The 20,485-nt window shown below is 33.5% G+C and overlaps 3 protein-coding genes and 2 long non-coding RNA genes across 5 annotated transcripts; 4 read left to right on the top strand and 1 right to left on the bottom strand.

Annotated features, from left to right (window-relative positions):
• Positions 1 to 183: 183 nt before the first annotated feature.
• Positions 184 to 1,630, top strand: LOC135835824 (uncharacterized). Its single transcript, XR_010556956.1, has 2 exons — positions 184 to 359; positions 667 to 1,630. It is a non-coding gene; the product is annotated as an uncharacterized LOC135835824 (long non-coding RNA).
• Positions 1,631 to 4,990: 3,360 nt separating this feature from the next.
• Positions 4,991 to 6,628, top strand: LOC135833775 (uncharacterized). Its single transcript, XR_010556544.1, has 3 exons — positions 4,991 to 5,435; positions 6,345 to 6,444; positions 6,570 to 6,628. It is a non-coding gene; the product is annotated as an uncharacterized LOC135833775 (long non-coding RNA).
• Positions 6,629 to 6,667: 39 nt separating this feature from the next.
• On the top strand, positions 6,668 to 9,827 carry LOC135835821 (uncharacterized). Its single transcript, XM_065350253.1, has 4 exons — positions 6,668 to 6,985; positions 7,106 to 7,264; positions 7,421 to 7,759; positions 7,858 to 9,827. The coding sequence occupies exons 1-4, from the start codon at positions 6,883 to 6,885 to the stop codon at positions 9,693 to 9,695; spliced, it is 2,439 nt and encodes an 812-aa protein (XP_065206325.1). The 5' UTR covers positions 6,668 to 6,882; the 3' UTR covers positions 9,696 to 9,827.
• LOC135835822 (cytochrome P450 307a1-like) lies at positions 8,398 to 15,531 on the bottom strand. Its single transcript, XM_065350254.1, has 4 exons — positions 15,087 to 15,531; positions 14,018 to 14,812; positions 13,453 to 13,773; positions 8,398 to 8,438 (listed from the first exon to the last, which is right to left on the bottom strand). The coding sequence occupies exons 1-4, from the start codon at positions 15,469 to 15,471 to the stop codon at positions 8,398 to 8,400; spliced, it is 1,542 nt and encodes a 513-aa protein (XP_065206326.1). The 5' UTR covers positions 15,472 to 15,531.
• On the top strand, positions 10,302 to 12,755 carry LOC135835823 (tubulin gamma-2 chain-like). The gene is made up of 11 exons (XM_065350255.1): positions 10,302 to 10,471; positions 10,546 to 10,658; positions 10,730 to 10,819; positions 10,890 to 11,036; positions 11,107 to 11,243; positions 11,317 to 11,511; positions 11,587 to 11,698; positions 11,775 to 11,906; positions 11,984 to 12,166; positions 12,241 to 12,426; positions 12,502 to 12,755. The coding sequence occupies exons 1-11, from the start codon at positions 10,423 to 10,425 to the stop codon at positions 12,520 to 12,522; spliced, it is 1,365 nt and encodes a 454-aa protein (XP_065206327.1). The 5' UTR covers positions 10,302 to 10,422; the 3' UTR covers positions 12,523 to 12,755.
• Positions 15,532 to 20,485: the final 4,954 nt, after the last annotated feature.

Below are 20,485 nucleotides of genomic sequence, written 5' to 3'. Positions count from 1 at the left end.
GGATGGTACTGGATGGAAATCGATAACGATGCATTAGGTTTGTTCGTTTTTAACCAGGTTTCTCACCCGGGTAAGGTTAAATCCAGAGACCTGTTATAGGTCTTTGGTTAAATCAGGGGTAAAAAGTGGAGAGCGGAGTAAGGAGAGTAAGGAAAGTGTAGACCCGGTTAGACCGAGTAATAAAAACGAACAAACCTATTTAAGCATTCCTTACAACTAGACGTTAAAGTGCACTAGTTTTTTTTTCCGGTGCAAAAACTCGGAAGCCGTCGGGTATTGTCGGCGGTACTTCGTTCAACTTGTTCTATTTCTCTAGTGTGATAACTGATAACTCTCCAACTCTGTTCTGCTTTATAAAGGTGAAAATATAAAATAACATTATGTACTACATAATATGATTACTTATTCAGAATTTTCCATAATATTAATCGTTATATGGATCAATTATCATCATTTCAAGGTGTTTTTTTAATAAAGTTAAGCCTGATAGTGTTGATACATAAACATAACTATCGTTCATCAACTGAACTGATCATACTCCACGAAACATACTATGTACGCAAATTTGGTATATATGAGTTGAAAAACAATTGTCAAAAGCTCGGAAATACGTAATAATCTACTTAATTCAACTTGTTTACTGTTTTTTCATATTTTCTTTCTCAGTTCGCGGTGATTTTGCCAATAATCTTCGCCTCTGTACGTAGTGACAGTGGTTTTTCAATCCACATCAACTATCAAGTAAGTTCATACGAACATCATTAGTATTAGGCTTTAGTTTTGGATCAAGAAACCGAAAAATACTTGACATCAAAAATTTGAATTTGAAAAACTAGTGTCGGGAAGATTATCATCAAATAAAAATAATAAAATCATCACACTGACAAAACATTGGGAGCCTTCGGGAACTGGGAAGAACAGAAAGATGACGAACTGACGATCAAATGATAAATACAAGTTGAACGAAGTACCGCCGGCAATACCCGACGGCTTCCGAGTTTTTGCACCGGAAAAAAAAACTAGTGCACTTTAACGTCTAGTTTCCTTACATACATTTCAGCAACGCTAAATTTTTCTCCACTCTGATTGGCTCTCGCGTTCATGCACGATCTCACCCGACACCCGCCGAACTCCTTATCATCATTGCCATTTTTGAACTTACAAAAATTTTCAAGCTCACATCGAAACTGCAGCATTGTAAACCCTTCAGATTATCGCAAATTACATCGGAAATAGACAATGCAGAAATGGAGCCCATTATATTTCAGCCACAAAATTAAAACTGATGATTTACCGCCCAATAGTGTTATCGTTTCCAATGTTGTTGCTGTATGCGAAATTCGATGCGCGATAAAGGAATATATTTTATTTGTTGATTTTGGTCACTTTGGTGATTATTTAGTTTATGTTGTAAATCTGAGTCATTATTTTATGAAATTTCGTACCTAAGTGAATGAAGTTACTGTTTACTGTAATGAGAGCAAAACCAAAAGCTACCAAAAGCATTATAACTATAAAATATTTCATTTTGTTGATTAATCTAAGCTAAGCCACTAAGGCATATGTATTCGATAATTTTTTTTGTTTTTGTACCTTTTGCATAATAAAATATGGTCATTTAGATCGTAAATTGTCTGTGTATTGAAAGCATGATACAGGTTCGCATGAAACTTAAAAAATTTTCCAAGTTCAAAAATGATAACGATGATAAGAGTTCGGTGGGTGGGATCGTGCGAGAACGCGAGAGCCAATCGGAGTGGAGAAAAATTTAGCGTTGCTGAAATGTATGTAAGGAATGCTTAAATGCGATAACGATAGCAGAAACGAAATAATAACGAATTAACGAAAACATAAAACAAATAACAATGTAACGATGCCCTGCCCTTTCAGATTCAGTTTCATTTTTTTTTTGTTTTTCATATCATCAAACAAATTGTGATGTGAATCTTTTGAAAAGTTCAAAAGTTCAAAATTCAAACATGAACATGACATGAAACACGAATGACGAAGCTTGAAAGTGATGAAACTTGACTGTTGTTGACTGTTGTCAAAACTAAAATTCACCACCTAGCAGAGCCGCAAAGGAATCAACTCAACATCAACACCACCTCTTTTTATAAGTTTTTAATAAAGAAAAACTTTTAATTTACATATTTTAAATTTTATTCATTTTTTTTTTGAAAATTAGAAAATTACAATTTTTGCAGTTCCTAGTTGGGATTTTTGATTTTTTTAAACCGTAGGTAACTCCATCCATGGCAAAATTTCAAATTATTTTGAAAAAATTTAAAAATAACGCTAATTATTCAATAATTGGAGATTTAAATTTATAATAATTATGTACCTATGTAGTATGTAATGTCTTATGTACCACTTGGGGCCATGTAGACGTTAGACGTTACTGAGAGATCACTTGATTCAATTTTCAATTTTTTATCGTAAGTAAACGAATAAAAATTTTATATTTTTCTTTTCTAAATTAATAAATCGATACTTCGGACGTTCGGAGTCCAATCTTTCAATTTAATAATAAACATTTTTTCAAAAATTCAATCACACCACACCTGGAAAAATTTCTTCAAAATTCACCACTTAGCCAAGTGATCCCTACTCCCACTCTATTGAACGTTTATGAATACGGCCCCTCCTTGAACCATTTTTCAAAATTTCGTCCTCTCTTGTCGACTGTCGTTACTCGCGTCGCGTCGTCGCGTCTACATATTTTTTTAAAATATAGGTTTTTAAAAAAAATGAGACTAGAAGAAAATAAAATATTTACCTAGATAACATTATGATTAATGATTATGAATTTCATTTTCAAGTTTTCAAAGCCAATTTTTTTTTTTGAAAAACAGTGCGTTTTTGAGTCGGAGTGTTTAACATTTTTAAAGATTTTATGGGGGAGGGAAGAGCTAGGCAAGACAAGAGACAGTTCTTGGTTCTCGCAATTTGGGTTCTGTTCTACTCTCCGGTTTGTAATTTTAGACTGTACAATTATTCCTATTCGTCACCTATAAATTTTCTTAGCTGTCAGTTGAATACTGTCAATGATGCAGTATATTTTTCTCGTTTTCTGTAACTTCTGTTGTCCTGAAGCTGAAGCCATGAAGCTTTCTGTAGGTAGTTAGATTGCTGTAGGATGTTTCGAACCCCCCTAGCGTTCGAGTTGAAAGTGCACTCTTTTCTAAAAAATTGGCTCTCAAAACTTTAAAATGAAATACCTTATTCATAATCGTAATTATTCATAAATCTAAGTAGGTGTATTCATTTTCTACCATTTTTGATTTTTTCAAAAACTTTCCATTGAAAAAAAGTACAGTAGACTTCCGCTTATCCGGCTTCCGCTTATCCGGCTTCCGCTTATCCGGACAGCCGTATTATCCGGACGAAAAAAAATTCTCCTTATTATCCGGACTATTCGATTATCCGGACAAGCATACACGAATTACTTACAAGTACTTAGTAAAAAAAATTGTCATCTTTGTTTTTAATTTGTTTTTCTCTATTTTTTGAAGAAATAAAATTCATCCCTTGCATTTTTTTATTAAAAATTGCAAAAATACACCATTATCATCAAAAAACAGCCATTTTCTTTCAAAAATTCAACCAAATTAACCAAAATAACATTAATCCGTATTATCCGGATTTTTGCTTATCCGGACAACCAAATTCCCCAATTAGTCCGGATAAGCGGAAGTCTTCTGTACCTAGATAGGTGGGTATCAAGATTCCAGTGCCTGAGCCTGACCTAACGTAGTGAGAGATGGGATGAGGGAAACGAAGCGAGGACGAAACTTCGAGAAATTGCATTTTTAATTTTTTACCTAATATTCGATAATGATTAGATACGTAATTAAATTACTCGTATAGTGTAGTACAGTAGTACCAGTAGTAGTAGGTAATTATCATTTTTAGATTTTTCAATTCAAAAAAATCTGATATTCAAGTCAACCTAACTAAAATCAACTCCAGCATTTCCAACTACCTACTACTAGGGATGGGAAATGCTCGCGCATGTTGTTTTGCGTGCGCGCATGCGCGCATATGCGCGCATTTGCTCGAGCACGCGAGCATATTTTACTATTACGCATCCCCTTACTTGATACACATTAGTAGAAAGTCATTACATAAAATAAGTGTAATCTAATACACAAATCACAATGAAGATCAAAAAGTTGAAAAATGCATTAAATTTACCAAAAAACAGGCAAAAATATCGAAAATGAGTAATAAATATCCGAAATTTTTGAAAATTACCTTATTTTTTCCTTGAAAATGCTCGTGCTCGAGCAAATTACTAAAATGCGTTCTCGCGCATTTGAGCAAATGCTCATCGTGCTGTTGCGCGCATTTGAGCATGCCATCCCTACCTACTACTCTACTGCGAAGTGCGAATTATTGCAATTTTCAAAAAAAAAAAAAAATGGAAAACAAGGTGTTTACAACTTTACAAGTTTTCAAAGGGGTTCGATTTTAAAACAAACGACATTTTCAAAAACATATAAATTTTAAAAATAATTGTTTGTATGTACAAGTACAAAAAAATGTTCATGAATTTTTGTGACTGTGTACAATGTGCAAAAAATGTTCAATGTGATTGTGCATTGTGCATAGAAAAAATAAAAAATGTCTCGGTGGGTACGTTTCGGTTTTTGGTTTCACTTTCACGTTTCGTTACAGTTTCGTTATTTTCTAAGGTTATTTCGTTTCCGTTTCCTTATCATTTTTTTTCTATTCACTATCCAGCATAATTTTTATTCGTCCAACTCGATGCAAAATTTAAAAATAAATAAATTGCAAGTGTCGAAAATTGTGAAACGACAGTTCACAAATTTCGACTCTGTGAAAAATCACAGAGCATCGATTCTTTTGAATCAGTCGTTCGCTCGAACATTCGTTCAGCGCGAATGACGTCATAATAAGGTTTTTATTTTTTATTCCAAATACGAGTTCGTTTGCGTTGCGAGATTCAACAAATAATAGAAGAATCTCCAACCCCCCAACAAACCATCTAGCTCAGCTAATTCTTTGTCTTCGTAAATCGTAAGACTAAAACTTATAAGGCACAGAGAGGTAGGGGAATTGTTGAATTTCACCACCGAGTGAAATGCTCTCGATTCTCTCTCGCCTGTGGCTGTTGCCTTTGTTATTCATATTCATTCGTCGTATTTCGTAAAGGAAACATCATTCTTTAAAACGTCTCTTTCAAATATTGCTTATTTCTCTGCGACGCGATTTTAACTTCAACCATTTTAATTTAATCTTTAATTACGCGAATTTGCGATTTTATTACTCGCGATGGTTTCGACTGTTTAATAATCGAATTGCAAATATTTAATCGCGAAATAAGGTTATATTTAATTTTTCCTAATTGTGAATAATGTTCGTTGGTTCGCGAGAAGTATGATGGTGACGTTGGTATTATATTTCAATCCGTAAGTCTCAGAATATTCATATTTTTTATTCCATTTTATTTTCATTATTTGTATTCGCTTTGCTTCGCTTTTATATTATATTCTATGTGCAGTGGCAATTTTTGATGCTCATATTCGATATAGCTAGGTAGGTAGGTGTCTTGTCTTAGTTATCTTAAACAATTTATTATTTCGTCATATTTATCTTCGTAAGGTCTTGGGATGAACTGGGAAGGTACATACCTACCTCGTTATCCTTAAAGTACCTAACAAAGGCCTTGGAGTGAACTTAGTAGGCTAGTACCTACTTCGTTATCCTCCGAGAACTTTATTCAATTTTCATTTGTTTGTAAATATTTCGTAAGGTCTCTTGGAGTGAACTGGGAAGGTACGTACCTACTTAGTTATCCTCTAAGTACCAATTTTATTCTACTTTCTTCGAATATCGTCGTCTTAATAGATAGGTAGTCATTTAGGGTCTTATTTCATTATATTTCATTCGTTATTCAAGTCTTGGAATGAACTGGGTAGGTACGTACCTACCTAGTTATCTTCTGAGTACTTTTTTATTTCGTTCTAGGTTTATATTTATCTTATTGAAGAGTCTTTGAGTGAACTGGGAAGGTACGTACCTATCTAGTTATCCTCTAAGTACTTTTACCTCATTCTTAATTCATATTGACGAGTTGAGAAGCTTAGGAGTGAATTGGGTAGGTTAGAATCTATCTAGTTATCCTCCGAGCACTCAATTCTACATATTCGATGAATTTATTCATATTTCTCATCTTAATATTTAGGAAGTCTTTTAGGTTCATAATTATTTTATATTTCATATTTCCAAATAGGATATCTTCTTAGGAGCTTATTTAGATAGGTTTTGAATATTCGTGATTACTCAAACCAGTAGGTTTGACTTTCGTTTTATTTTAGTTTCAGACTGATGGAAATTATCGAGTATCGTAGTTCGGAGGAAAAGCGGCTCGTGTAGAAAATACGTAAAGTTTTCCAACGTACATTTTACTTTTAAAAGGTAATTTTAAAGGTTTCGTGATGATTTGTCACCTATTTTTATAACCATTCAATTTACCTATTTCGTATATTTGCTTCTTTGCATTTCCATTTATTATGTGTTCTTTTAATAAAACGTTTTTTCAGATGGTTTTATCTTGTACTTTCGTCATCGAATGTATCGACCTACTTGTCGACCTATCAAGTTGCAAACGGGCTATTTCGTTCTTTATTTTTGTCTTTAGCTTTGTCAGGAGCAATGACTGAAGGCAGGATGGCTCTGGTTTTTTTTTTCATCGGTGACGTCACTGTTTCACGCTCTTTTTGCTGTTGTTGCTATTCGACTTGTTATCTATAACGACATAAACTTTTTTCACCTGTGTTATCTTCTTAGTTCTTGTTTACCTGATCTGTGCTCATACACCTGTAATTAATTTATCTCACATGTTTGAAAATCGAGATGGAACGTGTTTTTTTCTCCTGTGCTGATTGCGGCTCACAATACCACTTCAAAAATAGCTTAGTGAAACATATAAAGAAGCAGCACCTCGCTGTTTCCTCTGGTAAAAAATACTCTTTTCTCTTGCTCTCGTATAGTTCTCATATGGTTCTCATATGAAATTACGATTAGAAATTAATAAACTGAAACAATTGTCAAATAATAAATAAAATATTTTTCTTAGGTAATCGAGCTAATAAAAACTACAAGAAAAAGGAAAGCAGAATTATTTGTGCATGTTGCAATAAGCGATTCAATTTTTTTCGTCAATATTTTGAACACCTCAGAGATGCCCATGAAATTAACATTGAGAAAGAAACAGAAAGATTCTCTAATGAAGAAGGTTTGTCAACATTTTAACTTCTATATTCTACAATTCAGTCTTTCTTCAGTAAAATTGTGACGAGAAAACATATATTGATACATTCTGTTGAAAAATAAAAATCATATGTATTGATCTCATTCAATAAAATTATTCATTTCGATATCTTTTTGTCAGGTTTTGAAGCCTGGAAAAAAAGTAAGGAAACTGAAACAGCGTCTCAATTCGTGAAAGATTTTCAAGCAAAGAAGCAGAAAAGCGGTGACTCAGTAAGCTGGTATCATTGCCATCGTTCATTCAATTTTCGGTTACATCGTAAGGCTGGATTTGTTTCAACTAAGAAGAAAACTAAAAATCTCGGAACAAATAAGTTGAATTTTACTAGTCCAGCTCACTTCAAACTGATTCGTAAACAAGATGGCAATTTAATAGTAGAATTTTACAAAACTCACATTGGCCATGAATGTGAAGTACAGCGAATGCGTTTGCATTCTGATGATCGTTATACTATTGCAGGTAAATTTTACACATTTTCGTATTCAAAGTTGAAAGTTCACAAAATCATTGGTTTGTTTCAAGTTTGATTCAAAAGTTACCTTGCTTTTTCTGTGCAGGAAAATTAAATCTTGGTGTTCCAGCTACTCACATACTGGCAAATATTCGTAATAGTTCGTCAGATAATTTTGAAGAAGATGAAAAGCTAACTCGACTGCATCTAACAACGAAAAAAGATATCCGAAATATAGCTACAAGTTTTGATATCAATAATCCGCTTCAAAAGCACAGCATTGATTTTCAAAGCGTTGAACTATTTTGTTTGAAAATGCAAAAGATGGAAGAAGGTAACCCCATTCTTTTCTATAAGAAGCAAGGAGAATCGTCAGATGTATTGAAAGATGAAGATTTCACATTGGTTTTCTGCTCAAAATTTCAAAGAAGAATGCTTACAAAATTTGGCCATAAAGCAATTTGTATAGATGGTACCCACGGAACAAATGGTTACAAATTTCAATTGTATACAATTATTGTGTTGGATGAATGGGACGAAGGAATACCTGTGGCATTCGCTATTTCTAACCGAGAAGATGAAGACTTTTTCAAGATTTTTTTTGAATCTCTGAAAAGTGAAGTAGGAGATATCAGTACAGAATTATTCATGAGTGATGATGCTTCAGCTTTCTATAATGCCTGGGTCAAAGTTATGGGAAAACCTAAACAAAAGTTACTTTGCTTATGGCACGTTCACAAAAATTGGACTACTAACAAAACTAAAATAAAGAAAGAAAAACGCAAAGAAGTAATGAAAGATCTATCCGCAATTGCTGAGGAGTTGGACCCTGAAAATTTTAAAAACGAATTCGAAAACTTTATCAAGCAGTTGGAGAATGATCCGGACACCGTAGCTTTTGCCGCTTATATACGAAGAGCTTATTACAACAACATGCATTCATGGGCAAGATGTTTTCGAAAACATGTACCTATTCAAACGAATATGAATCTTGAAGCTTTTCATAGAGCTTTGAAATATGATTACCTCGGAGGAGTAAAATGTTCTCGCATTGATAAACTGCTTTATGCGTTAATGTCTGTTGTTAGAGATAAACACTATCAAAGAGTGATTAAAAAAACGAAGAAAACTCCTTACAAAAATATTTCAAAAATCATTCAAAGTCACCAGAACAGTGCTAATATTGATGATATACGGATCCACAACAACGAAAATACTTGGATTGTCAAGAATAAATACGTAGTTCATCGAATAACAAATGTTATTTCAGCTTGCTGTCAAAGAATATGTAAATCTTGTAATATATGCGTTCATATGTTCACTTGCTCATGTTACAATAATGCAGTGGATTACAATATCTGTAAACATATTCATGCCTGTGCAGCAAAATTTTTCACTCTACCTGCAGTAGACGAAGATCAAGTCATTGAAGTTGAAGAAATTGTCATCACTCCATCTCAACTCGATTTTGAACTTACTGAACCAGACCTTGAACTTACTTCATCACAACGTAATATTGGTCCATTTCAAGCAGAATTAGAAGCTGATGTTCAGGTGGAGTCTTCTTGTTTAAGAACAGATGCCGAAATAAAAAATGAAATTCATTTGAAGAATGAATTGATACAAGGCTTGATAATTCGCAATTTACCCGTTGACAAGGGAGAAGAAATGATAAAATTACAAGATAGAATAATTTCTTTGTATAACACATATTCTGACTATTCGTTTGCTAAAAAGCGTGTTGAATCTGGTAAAATAGAAAAGCAGACCTTCTATCCAACTCGAAAAAGTACAGCAAAGCCAAAACAGAAGTTTCCTCGAATCTCTACTGCAGCAAGAGAACTAATCCAAAAAGGTTTTCAACAAGGAACAGATGAAGTAGTTCATGTGCACAATGAATTAGATCATGTTTATCACAACTCCACTACCACTAGTGATAACTAAAAAATTATGTACGTAATAATTTGATTTCCAGTGTGCTAAGCTGTTCTAATTTTTTAATCGTTCATGTTTGTTTAATTCGATTACTAGTGTGCTAAGTTGTTCCACTTTTGGAATCGTTTATTTTAGTCTTAATTTGATTTTCCAGTGTGCTGAGTTGTTCCAATTTTTTAATCGTTCATGTTTGTCTAATTCGATTACTAGTGTGCTAAGTTGTTCCACTTTTAGATCGTTTATTTTAGTCTTGATTCGATTTTCCAGTGTGCTGAGTTGTTCCAATTTTTTAATCGTTAGTCTTATTAATATTTAGTTTACTGCTTCAATATTTACGAAAAAAAAAAAACAAAAAAAATACAAAACTACAATAACGTAGATTTTCAATTTCAAACACCAAACAGCAGAAAAAGATAAAAAAAAACCATCACAGAAAGAGCAGTGATGTCATAAAGCAAAAAGAGCGTGAAACAGTGACGTCACCGATGAAAAAAAAAACCAGAGCCATCCTGCCTTCAGTCATTGCTTAGTCAGGGAACTCGATTCTTCGTCTGACAGCTTCAGAAATTCAGGGAAGTAGATAGTAAATTTTCTACAGCAAGCATTGATGTGATAATTTATTCCCGCCGTTACATAGAAATGAGGTTCTTTTCTTAATTTCGTCAAGTTGTAGTATTAATTTAATATAATAACTTGTAATTATTTCATCCGGAATTTGGACTCGTAAACCACCAAGATGCCGTGTGAAATGATAACTTTGCAGCTGGGCCAATGCGGCAACCAAAGTATGTTTCTTATTCTCATGGTGCTATGCTATACCGCCAATAAATTTGATATTGATTCTCCGTTATTATTGCAGTTGGTTTCGAATTCTGGAAAAAATTATGTGAAGAGCATGGTATAAATCCAGAAGGTATATTGGAACCATTCGCAACCGATGGTGTCGATCGTAAAGATGTATTTTTCTATCAGGTAAATGTTTGATTTTATTGTGTTTCCGTTTGGAATTTAGAATTAAAGTAATCTGATAATGGTTTTTCTAGGCTGATGACGAGCATTATATCCCTCGCGCAATATTATTAGATTTGGAACCTCGAGTCATCAATCACATCATACACTCGCCGTACTCCAAGGTGGTCTTCATACAATATCTCCCTCGGTGTTGTTTCTTTTTCACGTAATGCTAAATTTTGTAAATTTCAGTTGTACAATTCAGAAAATATCTACTTATCTAAAGATGGTGGAGGAGCTGGTAATAACTGGGCTTCTGGTTATCATCAAGGAGAAACTTTGCAAGAAGAAATATTCGATATTATCGATAGAGAAGCAGATGGAAGTGATAGTCTTGAAGTTAGTCGCATTCAATTAGATCAACATTTTTTTAAATCGATCAATTTTTCAAAAATATTTATTTTTGCAGGGTTTCATGTTATGCCATTCGATATCTGGTGGTACCGGTTCAGGCGTTGGCTCTTATTTGTTAGAAAGACTGACTGACAGATATCCGAAAAAGTTGATTGAAACTTATAGCGTTTTTCCTAATCAAGATGAAATGAGGTAACTAAATCATTTCATAGTAATTAGGGTACTTGAAGATGAATTTTAATTCGTATTTCGTTCACTTTTTCAGCGATGTAGTCGTTCATCCTTACAATTCCTTGTTGACGCTCAAAAGACTGACTGTATGTGCAGATTGTGTTGTCGTATTAGATAACACAGCTTTGAACAGAATAGCATCAGATCGTTTGCGTATTCAGAAACCGTCTTTAACTCAAATAAATGCTCTAGTTTCTACTATAATGTCTGTATCAACAGCAATGCTGAGGTTAGTAAAAGCATACTCCTGTAAGTCGTTTTTGCATTATAAATCGGAATTTTTAATTCGATATATCTTTCGTAGATTTCCATCTTACATGAATAATGATCTCGTTGAACTGATCGCTCCATTAATTCCAACTCCAAGATTGCATTTCTTAATGACTGGATATACTCCACTTACCAATGATCACGAAGTACGATCATATTCGATATTTTTGATATTCGTAATTCGTAAACAGTTGTGATATTAATGATATGATTCTCTAACAGGCGTCATCCATCAGGAGAACAACCGTGTTTGACGTCATGAAACGTTTGCTGCAACCGAAAAACATGATGGTATCAACAGCACACGAAAGAAACACCGCTCATTGCTACTTATCCATATTGAATATCATACAAGTTAGTAATAGTTCGTTGTTTCTCCCCCTCATGTATTTTCCAAGATATTCTGCATCTATAATGTAATATACTTGTAGGGTGACGCTGATCCATCTCAAGTAAGCAACGCTTTAAAGAGAATCGGGGAGAGAAAATTAGTCCAATGGATACCTTGGGGTCCGGCCAGTATACAAGTCGTATTATCTAAAAAATCACCTTATATTCAGACAGCTCATCGTGTTTCTGGTTTAATGTTAGCAAACAATACTAATATATCATCGGTTAGTATGCCATGCAATTTGCAACATGATGAATATCTTCCATCGTAAATTTCTAACAATATTTTACTTTGTAGCTCTTCCAACGAGCGCTGGAACAGTATGATAAGTTGAGGAAACGTGAAGCTTTCTTAGAACAATTCCGAAAAGAGGCCATGTTCCAAGATAATTTAGACGAACTCGATAATTCTAGAGAAGTGGTACAAGAGCTAATCGATGAATACGTTGCAGCCACCACGAAAGATTATTGTTCTTGGGAATTTGTACGTATACTTCGATGAGAATTAGAATTATTTAATGAATGAAAAATCAGGCTAATTTTTTCGTTTAATTTTCAGAAACCAGACAGTGCCAAATAATTCATCGTTTTGTCTCTTGAAGACGATCTATTTTCGAAAGATTGCGATAAATTCTATATTTTTTAGTCGTTAACCTATTTAAATTGTCGTTTTAATATTTTATTCTTAGTTTTTTCATTATTACGCTTTAATATTCGAGAACAAATTTCCCTAAAAATGTTTTATAGCTATTGTGTGCGTGTTCTTATTTTTTTAATCTATGGATTAGATGAAACATTAAATGTTTTCTCGTATTTATCGAAAGTTATTGAAATAAAAATCCATCAATGATTAAAAATTAATTTCATACAAATTATAAAACATTATTTTCTAAAATTTTATTTTTAAAAAAACATTTATTAGAAGATCAATATTAACAATAAAACTGAAGAATAGTAAAAAAAATATATAAAATAATTTACAATACATAATGTTAAATTAACAAGGAACAAAACAAACTAACAATCACTAATTCACTATTCGCCAAGTATTAAATTACAAAATCGTTTTATAAAAAGGACGCGAATATGACATCGTAGAATCACTAGGTTAAAATTATGATTAACGCAGATCGATAGTATTTCTCAGAAGGAATTCGATTTTGAAAATATTTAAACTACATTTCGCTTACAATTATCAGTCGTTATCTTAAAAACTAAAGAGATGCGTATTTTCTTAACAATTTATCGTACAGTTATTAAAAACTATAAAAAAAAATCACAAAACAACGAAGAAAAAAAATAGGAACTTGAAACGTTACTACGCCAGGATTTCAAGAATATTCCTAAAAATTAATTTTTTGGCATTTAAATTTTATCACATTTTCACTTTAACAATAAGTAAGTAAGTATATAAAATACTTGGAAAATGAGATTTTAAACATTTTTAATCAGTGGCCGATACACCGATTAAAATTATGCTCGTTAAATTACGCAGTTACAACGTCGCTAATAAATCTAAATTTGTAGGTTTCATACGGTAAAGCTAAATCTCCTATTGGAACATCGTAAGAAAGACCTTTGACTGGTTCGATTTGGTATTTTTGTAAAATTAACGCGGTAATGGAAAATGATAAATATTGAACCATTTTGTATCCCATGCATGATCTTCTGCCGGTGCTGAATGGAAAAAAATGGTCTGGTTTGACTAAAAGGCCTTCTTTGCTCAGAAATCTTTCGGGTGAAAATTGTTCCGGGTTTTCCCATAGTTCTGGTCCGTAATTCAAGTCGTAATTATTCAGGAAAATCATTGTTCCTTTCTTTACTTTGAATCCTGTTGAAGAAAAAAAGATTGGTCAAGTTTGATATTTGGCAACAGCATTGAAAATTTGTTTACTAAGCGTAATCGAATTCTTTAAATCAAAATAGGAAGGTACCTAGACCTACAGGGTATTCAAGTGTAGGTACTCTATATATTTAACCTATTTGTTTATTATCTATAAAATAATGATTATTTAAAAAGTTTTTCGACTTCTAATTAAATATTAAAATAAAGATAAAGTATTCAATGTACCAACCTGCAATAGAGCTGTCTTGACTAGCAACGTGTGGAACGATTGGTGATGCTATTAATCTAATAGTTTCTAATATCACTGCTTCTGTATATGGCATCCGCCTTCGATCTGATAACCTAACATCTCTACTTCCTTTGGTCACTTTTCGTATTTCATCTCTTATTTTGGCTTGGACATGTGGTCTGACAGCAATATAAGCTAAAACTTTCATTAAAAAATTGGCAATAGCCGCGTGTCCCGAAATGATATCCTCCAACGAAAACATGGCTATTTCAAGATTCATTTCTTTATCATCTTCCTTTATAATAGATTCAATCAAGGTATCAATGTAATCGAAGCTTTCACTGGATCTGCCAGATTGCCAAGTCGCATATCTTTCGTTGACGATTTCCATGGTGAATTTTCGTATTTCCTTGGTCCATTTGTGAATAGTGTTGAAGTGTTTTTGATAGAATGGCAACATCCACGGCATGAAGTCTCCCGCGTATCCTTGATTCACTTCGTAAAAAATTTGATCAATGTAACGTATCATTTGAGAAAATTGTTCATTTCCGTATTTGAATCTGTTGCTGCAAAAGTGCAACATGAATATATTGGCGCAAGTGTGCAGCAGAAGTGGTTTGAATGCGACTGGATTTCCGTCGTAAGTTGATAAATGTTCAAATAACGAGTTCGTTTCAGAACTTATGAACTTGTCGAGTTGCTGGAATTTTGCTGAAAATGATTGAGGAAATGTATGGATTCGTAGCAATTCTCTTCTGGTTTTTTGCAATTCTGACCAGTCGCAGAAGGCCAAAGCTGTGTGAAAAAAATAAATAATACATTAGGATTTTTTTTCAGAAATTTGAAATGAATTATCATCAAAGTAGTTGACCGGGAAGTAAAATTCATCTGATTTTGGATAAAATGATCGAAACAATATTTAAATACGCATTGATTGACAAGATTTTAAATTTTTTGTGTAGGTAGGTAAGGAAGGTAGGTAAGCAAAATTTAACCGAAAAAAATCAATTACAAAAAGAAGATAGGTAGCTAATATAGATAGATAGATAGGTAGTTAAATTGTACTCACAATTACGTTTATCTCCATCAAAAATTAAATTATATCTGGCAAAATTCGGTCTTCCATCGAAATGATCTCCTTTGGCCATCAGTACTTCTCTTATATTATCCAATCCATTGACCACTACACAAGGCACAGATCCCAATTTAATGCGAAATACGTCTCCATAAATGTTGCCCAATATACGAAAAGCTTTGTACGGTACACTATATCCGGCCAGTAAATGCAAAGAGCCGATTACCGGCAAAGGAACAGGTCCATCTAATTCTTTGCCTTCGCCACACTCGTCGTGATTAACTTCGCGATTTTCCAATAAAACGAACAAACCGATCATTACGCATAGAATAATTATGAGAAACCAAGTGGTCGATGTAAAAGCTAATAACGAATACATATTTTTAATAGGTAGGCGGTTAATTCGCGAAGGCACTTGACTAAAAAAATTTATGAATGAAAGGGCTAAACGGTGTAACACTCCCGGATATATTCACCAAATGCCTTCGCCAATATATTTCAGCATATATTTATATTCTTCAGATAACATCGTGGAATTGCTATAGCTATTTCACTACCAAATAAGATACTCCCATCCAGCATTTCGTCATCTTCGTATCGTTTACATTTATAATATAGAGCAAGAAGATTATTTCGAGTAACCTCTTTCTATACATAATTTCTTAGAAATGGATTTATTTATAAGGAAGTGTGCTCGTGCGTCAGAAGACGTGTACTTCCGAATTTGCCGAAAAAATTGTGATTTTTTTGGAAACAAAACTTTTCCTAAACATTTATTTTATAGGTACCTATACAGTTCATTAAATGAAATCGACTGGATAGGTTACCACTTCAACTAGTAGATAGGTACCTATCTCTCTATTTCTAAGCGTTGCATTTTGTAACTCTGAGACGAACATCACTTCCGAGAGAATATTTTGAACTGGCACTCTTCAATTTGAACAAAACCATGGCAGATTGAAAGATCATGCACTGTAACTCTCGTAACCGAAAATTCCAAGTTCTAAAGTGACGTTCTTTTTGGATTCTTTTTACGAATTTTTGAAAACTTGATAAATTTAAAAACATTGTTCAAGGACGATTTTCTAAACTTTTTCATGAAATATAAATTTTTTCGAGCAAAGTGAACCAATGGGAATAATTCTCCTTCCATTCAACTCTCACACGTCAACAACTAGGTAGGTACTAATTTTGAGCCATTCTGGAGCCTCCGCCAAATTTTCAATTTTCTCCAGAAATTTCAAATCACTCAAAAATGAACTTTGGAACTTACAACTTTGGCCCCGGTGCTTATTGGGCAAATGAGCACCCTCTTGACCATTTCAGGTGGTTACTATGATATTCCAGGAGTGCGACTTCAAAAGTGAATTTTTAGCCAATTTGTAAATTCTAGAAAAAGTGAAAAAAATCAATGAAGCTAAATAACGAACGATTTTTTTCGAATTTTGGTGGAGCCTAGCAACGTTCATTTTTGGATAGGTACTCCTAAAGCGATTTGAAATGTTTGCAGAAATTTGGAAACTCGCTAGAAGGCAATATTTTCCCAAGAACCTGCTATAGTTTTCATTCATTTTTTTCTGGAATTTACAAGTTTGTCAAAAAGAGCCTTTAACGGTAAGATGATGAAATTCGCACTCTCTTCAAATTAGGGCGAAATTCACCCAAAATAACAGTTTTGATGTAAAACCATCTCAAAAAATGTCTCTTCCCCCCCACCTTGAGTGAAATGGGGGGAGGGGGTAGTCCGGAATTTTTAAAATGTTCACAAAAAACAGTCACTATAGGCAAGAGTGCACGTGGAATTTTTTTCTCAAAAAACTCCCATATTTCAAGGCGGGGGGGGGTGAAAATTTCAAAAAATCGTGGAAAAAATGAACAAGTTGATATAGGGGGAACGTGCCCTAACTGATCTAGAGTGAAAATTACAATAATGACTGATGTGCAATTGAGTCTTAAAATTATTCCCTTAGAGGGGAGATAATTCTTCTAATACATAGATAAATTGCCTGGGTAGCTCAATCAGTATACTCTATTCTCAGCCTAGCTACAGCTAGTCAGGGATGCGATGATACCCGATATATCATGATACTTATCGATATGTATCGGATCAGTATTGTATCGATACGTATCGATCCAAACTTGATACTGAGCTTTTGAATTTTTTTGGTTTTTGGCTTTTTTTTATCTGTGAAATTTTTGGCATTTCAGCCAACTTTTTAAGCTAAAATAAACAAACAAAAGTATCATGATATTTATCGATACGTATCATGATATTTTCAGAAGTATCGATACCGTATCGATACGGTATCATCGCATCCCTGCAGCTAGTACACCTATACACATTAGTATGTAGAAAGGAATGAAATTAAAACAATCCTATTCCACAGTTACAAACTTTATTGTGTTGTATTCATACATAGACGATTTATGTATGTATGCATTTCTGTAAATAAAGTAGCCTAAGCTCCGACACAAGGAGGTATAATGAAAAAAATCAATTGAATCTTAGGATTTGATCAAAATAATGGAGATTCGAGAAAGAAGGGTTTATCAAGGACCTATTTTAATCTGCTTAGTACGAATCTGGTGTTGGTTTTTTGTCAAACGGAACTTCTAGTGGTTGAAAAAGTAATGTATGTAAAGTTGATGAGAAATCGTGGATTTTGGAATCCGCCAATCTTCAAGTGCCAAGTACAGCCCTACAGGACTAGAAGTGGTATCGATTACCTATCTCATTTTATACCTACACATGAGACTACACAAGAGGGGCAAAAAATCACGTTTAAAAAAATGACTCTTTTTTGAGGACCGATGGCTCAGTCTTCGTGGGGCAGAAGGGTCTAAGTTTTTCTGGATAGTCTCCTTCTTTGTCTTCAAAATTCCAAATGTTTTTTTCTCCGCTTTTATCTTTACGTGTCCTTGAGAGAAGAACTCATTTAAATATCAATTTCAGCATCTTCGAAACCTTTTGCATTCAAACCATCTAACCATCCCTCTCCTTTTTTATACCGCTCATACCTAATTGTCCTAATTGATATTTCTATGAATTAGGATTCTCATAAACTTTGCTGAATTACTCGAGAACGAGAACACTTTCGAAATCTCTTCTCTCCTCCATTCATTTCTTCTCCAAAGTACAATGTGAAAGAAAATCATCCAGACTAAAAAAATTTAGGAATGCTTGAATATCGGTTATAGTGACGTTCGAGTGTATTACGTTTGTAAACATTTATCCGTTAAAAAATAAGAAAAAAAAAATATTCTGCACGTAGTCAAATATCTGACTATTCAATGACGTCTATTTACAGACATTAGTAACTCCTATTTTGTGCATTTATGATGCATCGTTTGTTGCATTTGCAAGTGTAGGTAGGTACTTATCTTATAAATGGATATCAGATATACGAGGAGAAACGCCTAAAAAATTCAAATAAACGTAGCATCGCCATGACAACCTTTGAACTTGATCTTTGAAATATTGTTGACACGTTAATGAAATTTTTTAAAATAAGGAATTAACAAGGTTTCCAGGGTGTCTGGAGAGTGGCAAAAAAATTTAAATATCTTTGACGTCAAGAATTAGCATTTATCTACAACACCAACGTAAGTATAAATGTGTAATATGGGTGTTTGCATGCGGATTTGAAAATCATCCCAGCCCATCTCATCCTATCCCATCCCATGCTGCGTGCTGTTTCGCGGTTTTGTTTTTATGTTAAATCGAATATTTTTATAGAATAAAAGTGAGCACTCGAGTATTGTTTTCCATTTTGTTTGATGTTATAAATTACCTTTGCATAAGTATACTTTATGTACCTCTACTATACCTACCTAGCAGCAGATTCGCTTATTTTTTCATTTTGCTTTCTGCGACCTCAGCATATTCATTGCCGGTAGATTAAGGTACATACATACATCTACATTCATACGTACGTATATCAGTATCACCATCGTGCGTACCCGTATGCCAAAGTACGAGTACCTATTATACGTCCATGCAAATGTTCTCTGCACCAGATTATACCTACACTGATTCATCATCAATTTGGCGAGCATATTCAAAATGTAAATAGATACAGATTACAGATCACCTAGCCATATACATACTCGTGTTTGAAATTTTAATCCACTAACAGCTGTGTAAAGTGATATTTCATATTTTCCCATACAATGTTACAATGTCGCTCAGAGATGTGCATTTACGTAACAATTTTCGGCAATAGATCTTGTCTAATGCAAATTCTCTCAAAGTGGCCATCTTTTTCAATGGTCTGCCTGCTAATACATTATAATTTGATCTGATATAAGGTACCCAAGTATTTAGAATTCGAGACGTCGTCGAGTTACCAAAAAATATAATCTATGTAAACCGTTAAAATGGTTTCCTCTTATACAGACCGGCAGACTGAACTATTTTTATAAAGTCACTTTTAAAACACGTTAAGAAAAATGGTATTAGGTAGTTCTAAAAATAGAACTGCAATTGAAATGGTTTTTATTTTTATTGCAATGTCAGTTGTTACATTGTATAATTCTTTGAATGTCTGCGAATGCACTCGATATTGATGTATTATGCATTACTTAATGCATTTTATCCACCATGGTTGTTACCTACAGTTGATTCATAATGTTATTTCATTCGGTTATAATTTTCCAACTGGAAAAATCATTGATATTTGTTGTCAATAGGTAAGTAATTACCTGTTCATTCATCATCAGGGAAAAAAATCGAGATCTGAAAAAAGTAAGAAGGCCTGACGATTTTTATCTGGAAATAAAATAACCAACTACCTACCTATCTGCACTAATCGTATTCCTTTGGTACCTTCCGAATTGTTTGCCCAACAAGGAAAATATCCAAACCAGCACAAAACTTTTTGAACCAGACAAAGAAGAATCCATAAAGTAACCAAAATGTGCTACCATGCAGCTAAAATTTCTGAAATTCATTTTTCGATTTTAGGCGGATTTTTAAAAATTCAAATAGGTACGTACCTACCTACTTGTCAAAAATAAAAAAATCAAAATTTCACCAAATTGACCTAGAAAGCTGAAGTTGGGTTTGTACCCTAATTTTGACCACCCGAATGAATTGTTGATGGTTTTGAACCGTTCTGCAGCCTCCAGCGGATTTTTGAATTCTCTCCAGTTTTTGAAAAAATGCTGCATTGAAAATGAAATTTAGCACCCCTATCAACTCGAACTCGAATTCACCATTTGATTTGGATGATTTTATGCTGGTTCAAATCCAAAATTTTCCCCAGTTATCATTTTTGAAAAAAAAAACAAACGAAAGATTTATGGCTATTGATGTTATTGGACCGTTCAAGAGCTTCCAACAGATTTTCGGATTCTTTAGTTTTTGAAAAAACGCTGTAAGTAGGTACCTACCT

This window comes from Planococcus citri, chromosome 2 (genome assembly GCF_950023065.1).
Source record: "Planococcus citri chromosome 2, ihPlaCitr1.1, whole genome shotgun sequence".
Lineage (NCBI taxonomy): Eukaryota > Metazoa > Arthropoda > Insecta > Hemiptera > Pseudococcidae > Planococcus > Planococcus citri.
This window is presented reverse-complemented; position numbering and strand designations above follow the sequence as displayed.

Coding starts and splice junctions, on each gene's coding strand:
- LOC135835821 (XM_065350253.1), top strand. CDS start 6,883: ATGGAACGTGTTTTTTTCTCCTGTGCTGATTGCGGCTCACAATACCAC. Junction 7,265..7,420: donor AAGATTCTCTAATGAAGAAG/GTTTGTCAACAT, acceptor TCTTTTTGTCAG/GTTTTGAAGCCTGGAAAAAA. Junction 7,760..7,857: donor TGATCGTTATACTATTGCAG/GTAAATTTTACA, acceptor TTTTCTGTGCAG/GAAAATTAAATCTTGGTGTT.
- LOC135835823 (XM_065350255.1), top strand. CDS start 10,423: ATGCCGTGTGAAATGATAACTTTGCAGCTGGGCCAATGCGGCAACCAA. Junction 11,037..11,106: donor ATGGAAGTGATAGTCTTGAA/GTTAGTCGCATT, acceptor TTATTTTTGCAG/GGTTTCATGTTATGCCATTC. Junction 11,512..11,586: donor GTATCAACAGCAATGCTGAG/GTTAGTAAAAGC, acceptor TATCTTTCGTAG/ATTTCCATCTTACATGAATA.
- LOC135835822 (XM_065350254.1), bottom strand. CDS start 15,471: ATGTATTCGTTATTAGCTTTTACATCGACCACTTGGTTTCTCATAATT. Junction 14,813..15,086: donor TGATGGAGATAAACGTAATT/GTGAGTACAATT, acceptor TTTTTCACACAG/CTTTGGCCTTCTGCGACTGG. Junction 13,774..14,017: donor TCAAGACAGCTCTATTGCAG/GTTGGTACATTG, acceptor TTTCTTCAACAG/GATTCAAAGTAAAGAAAGGA.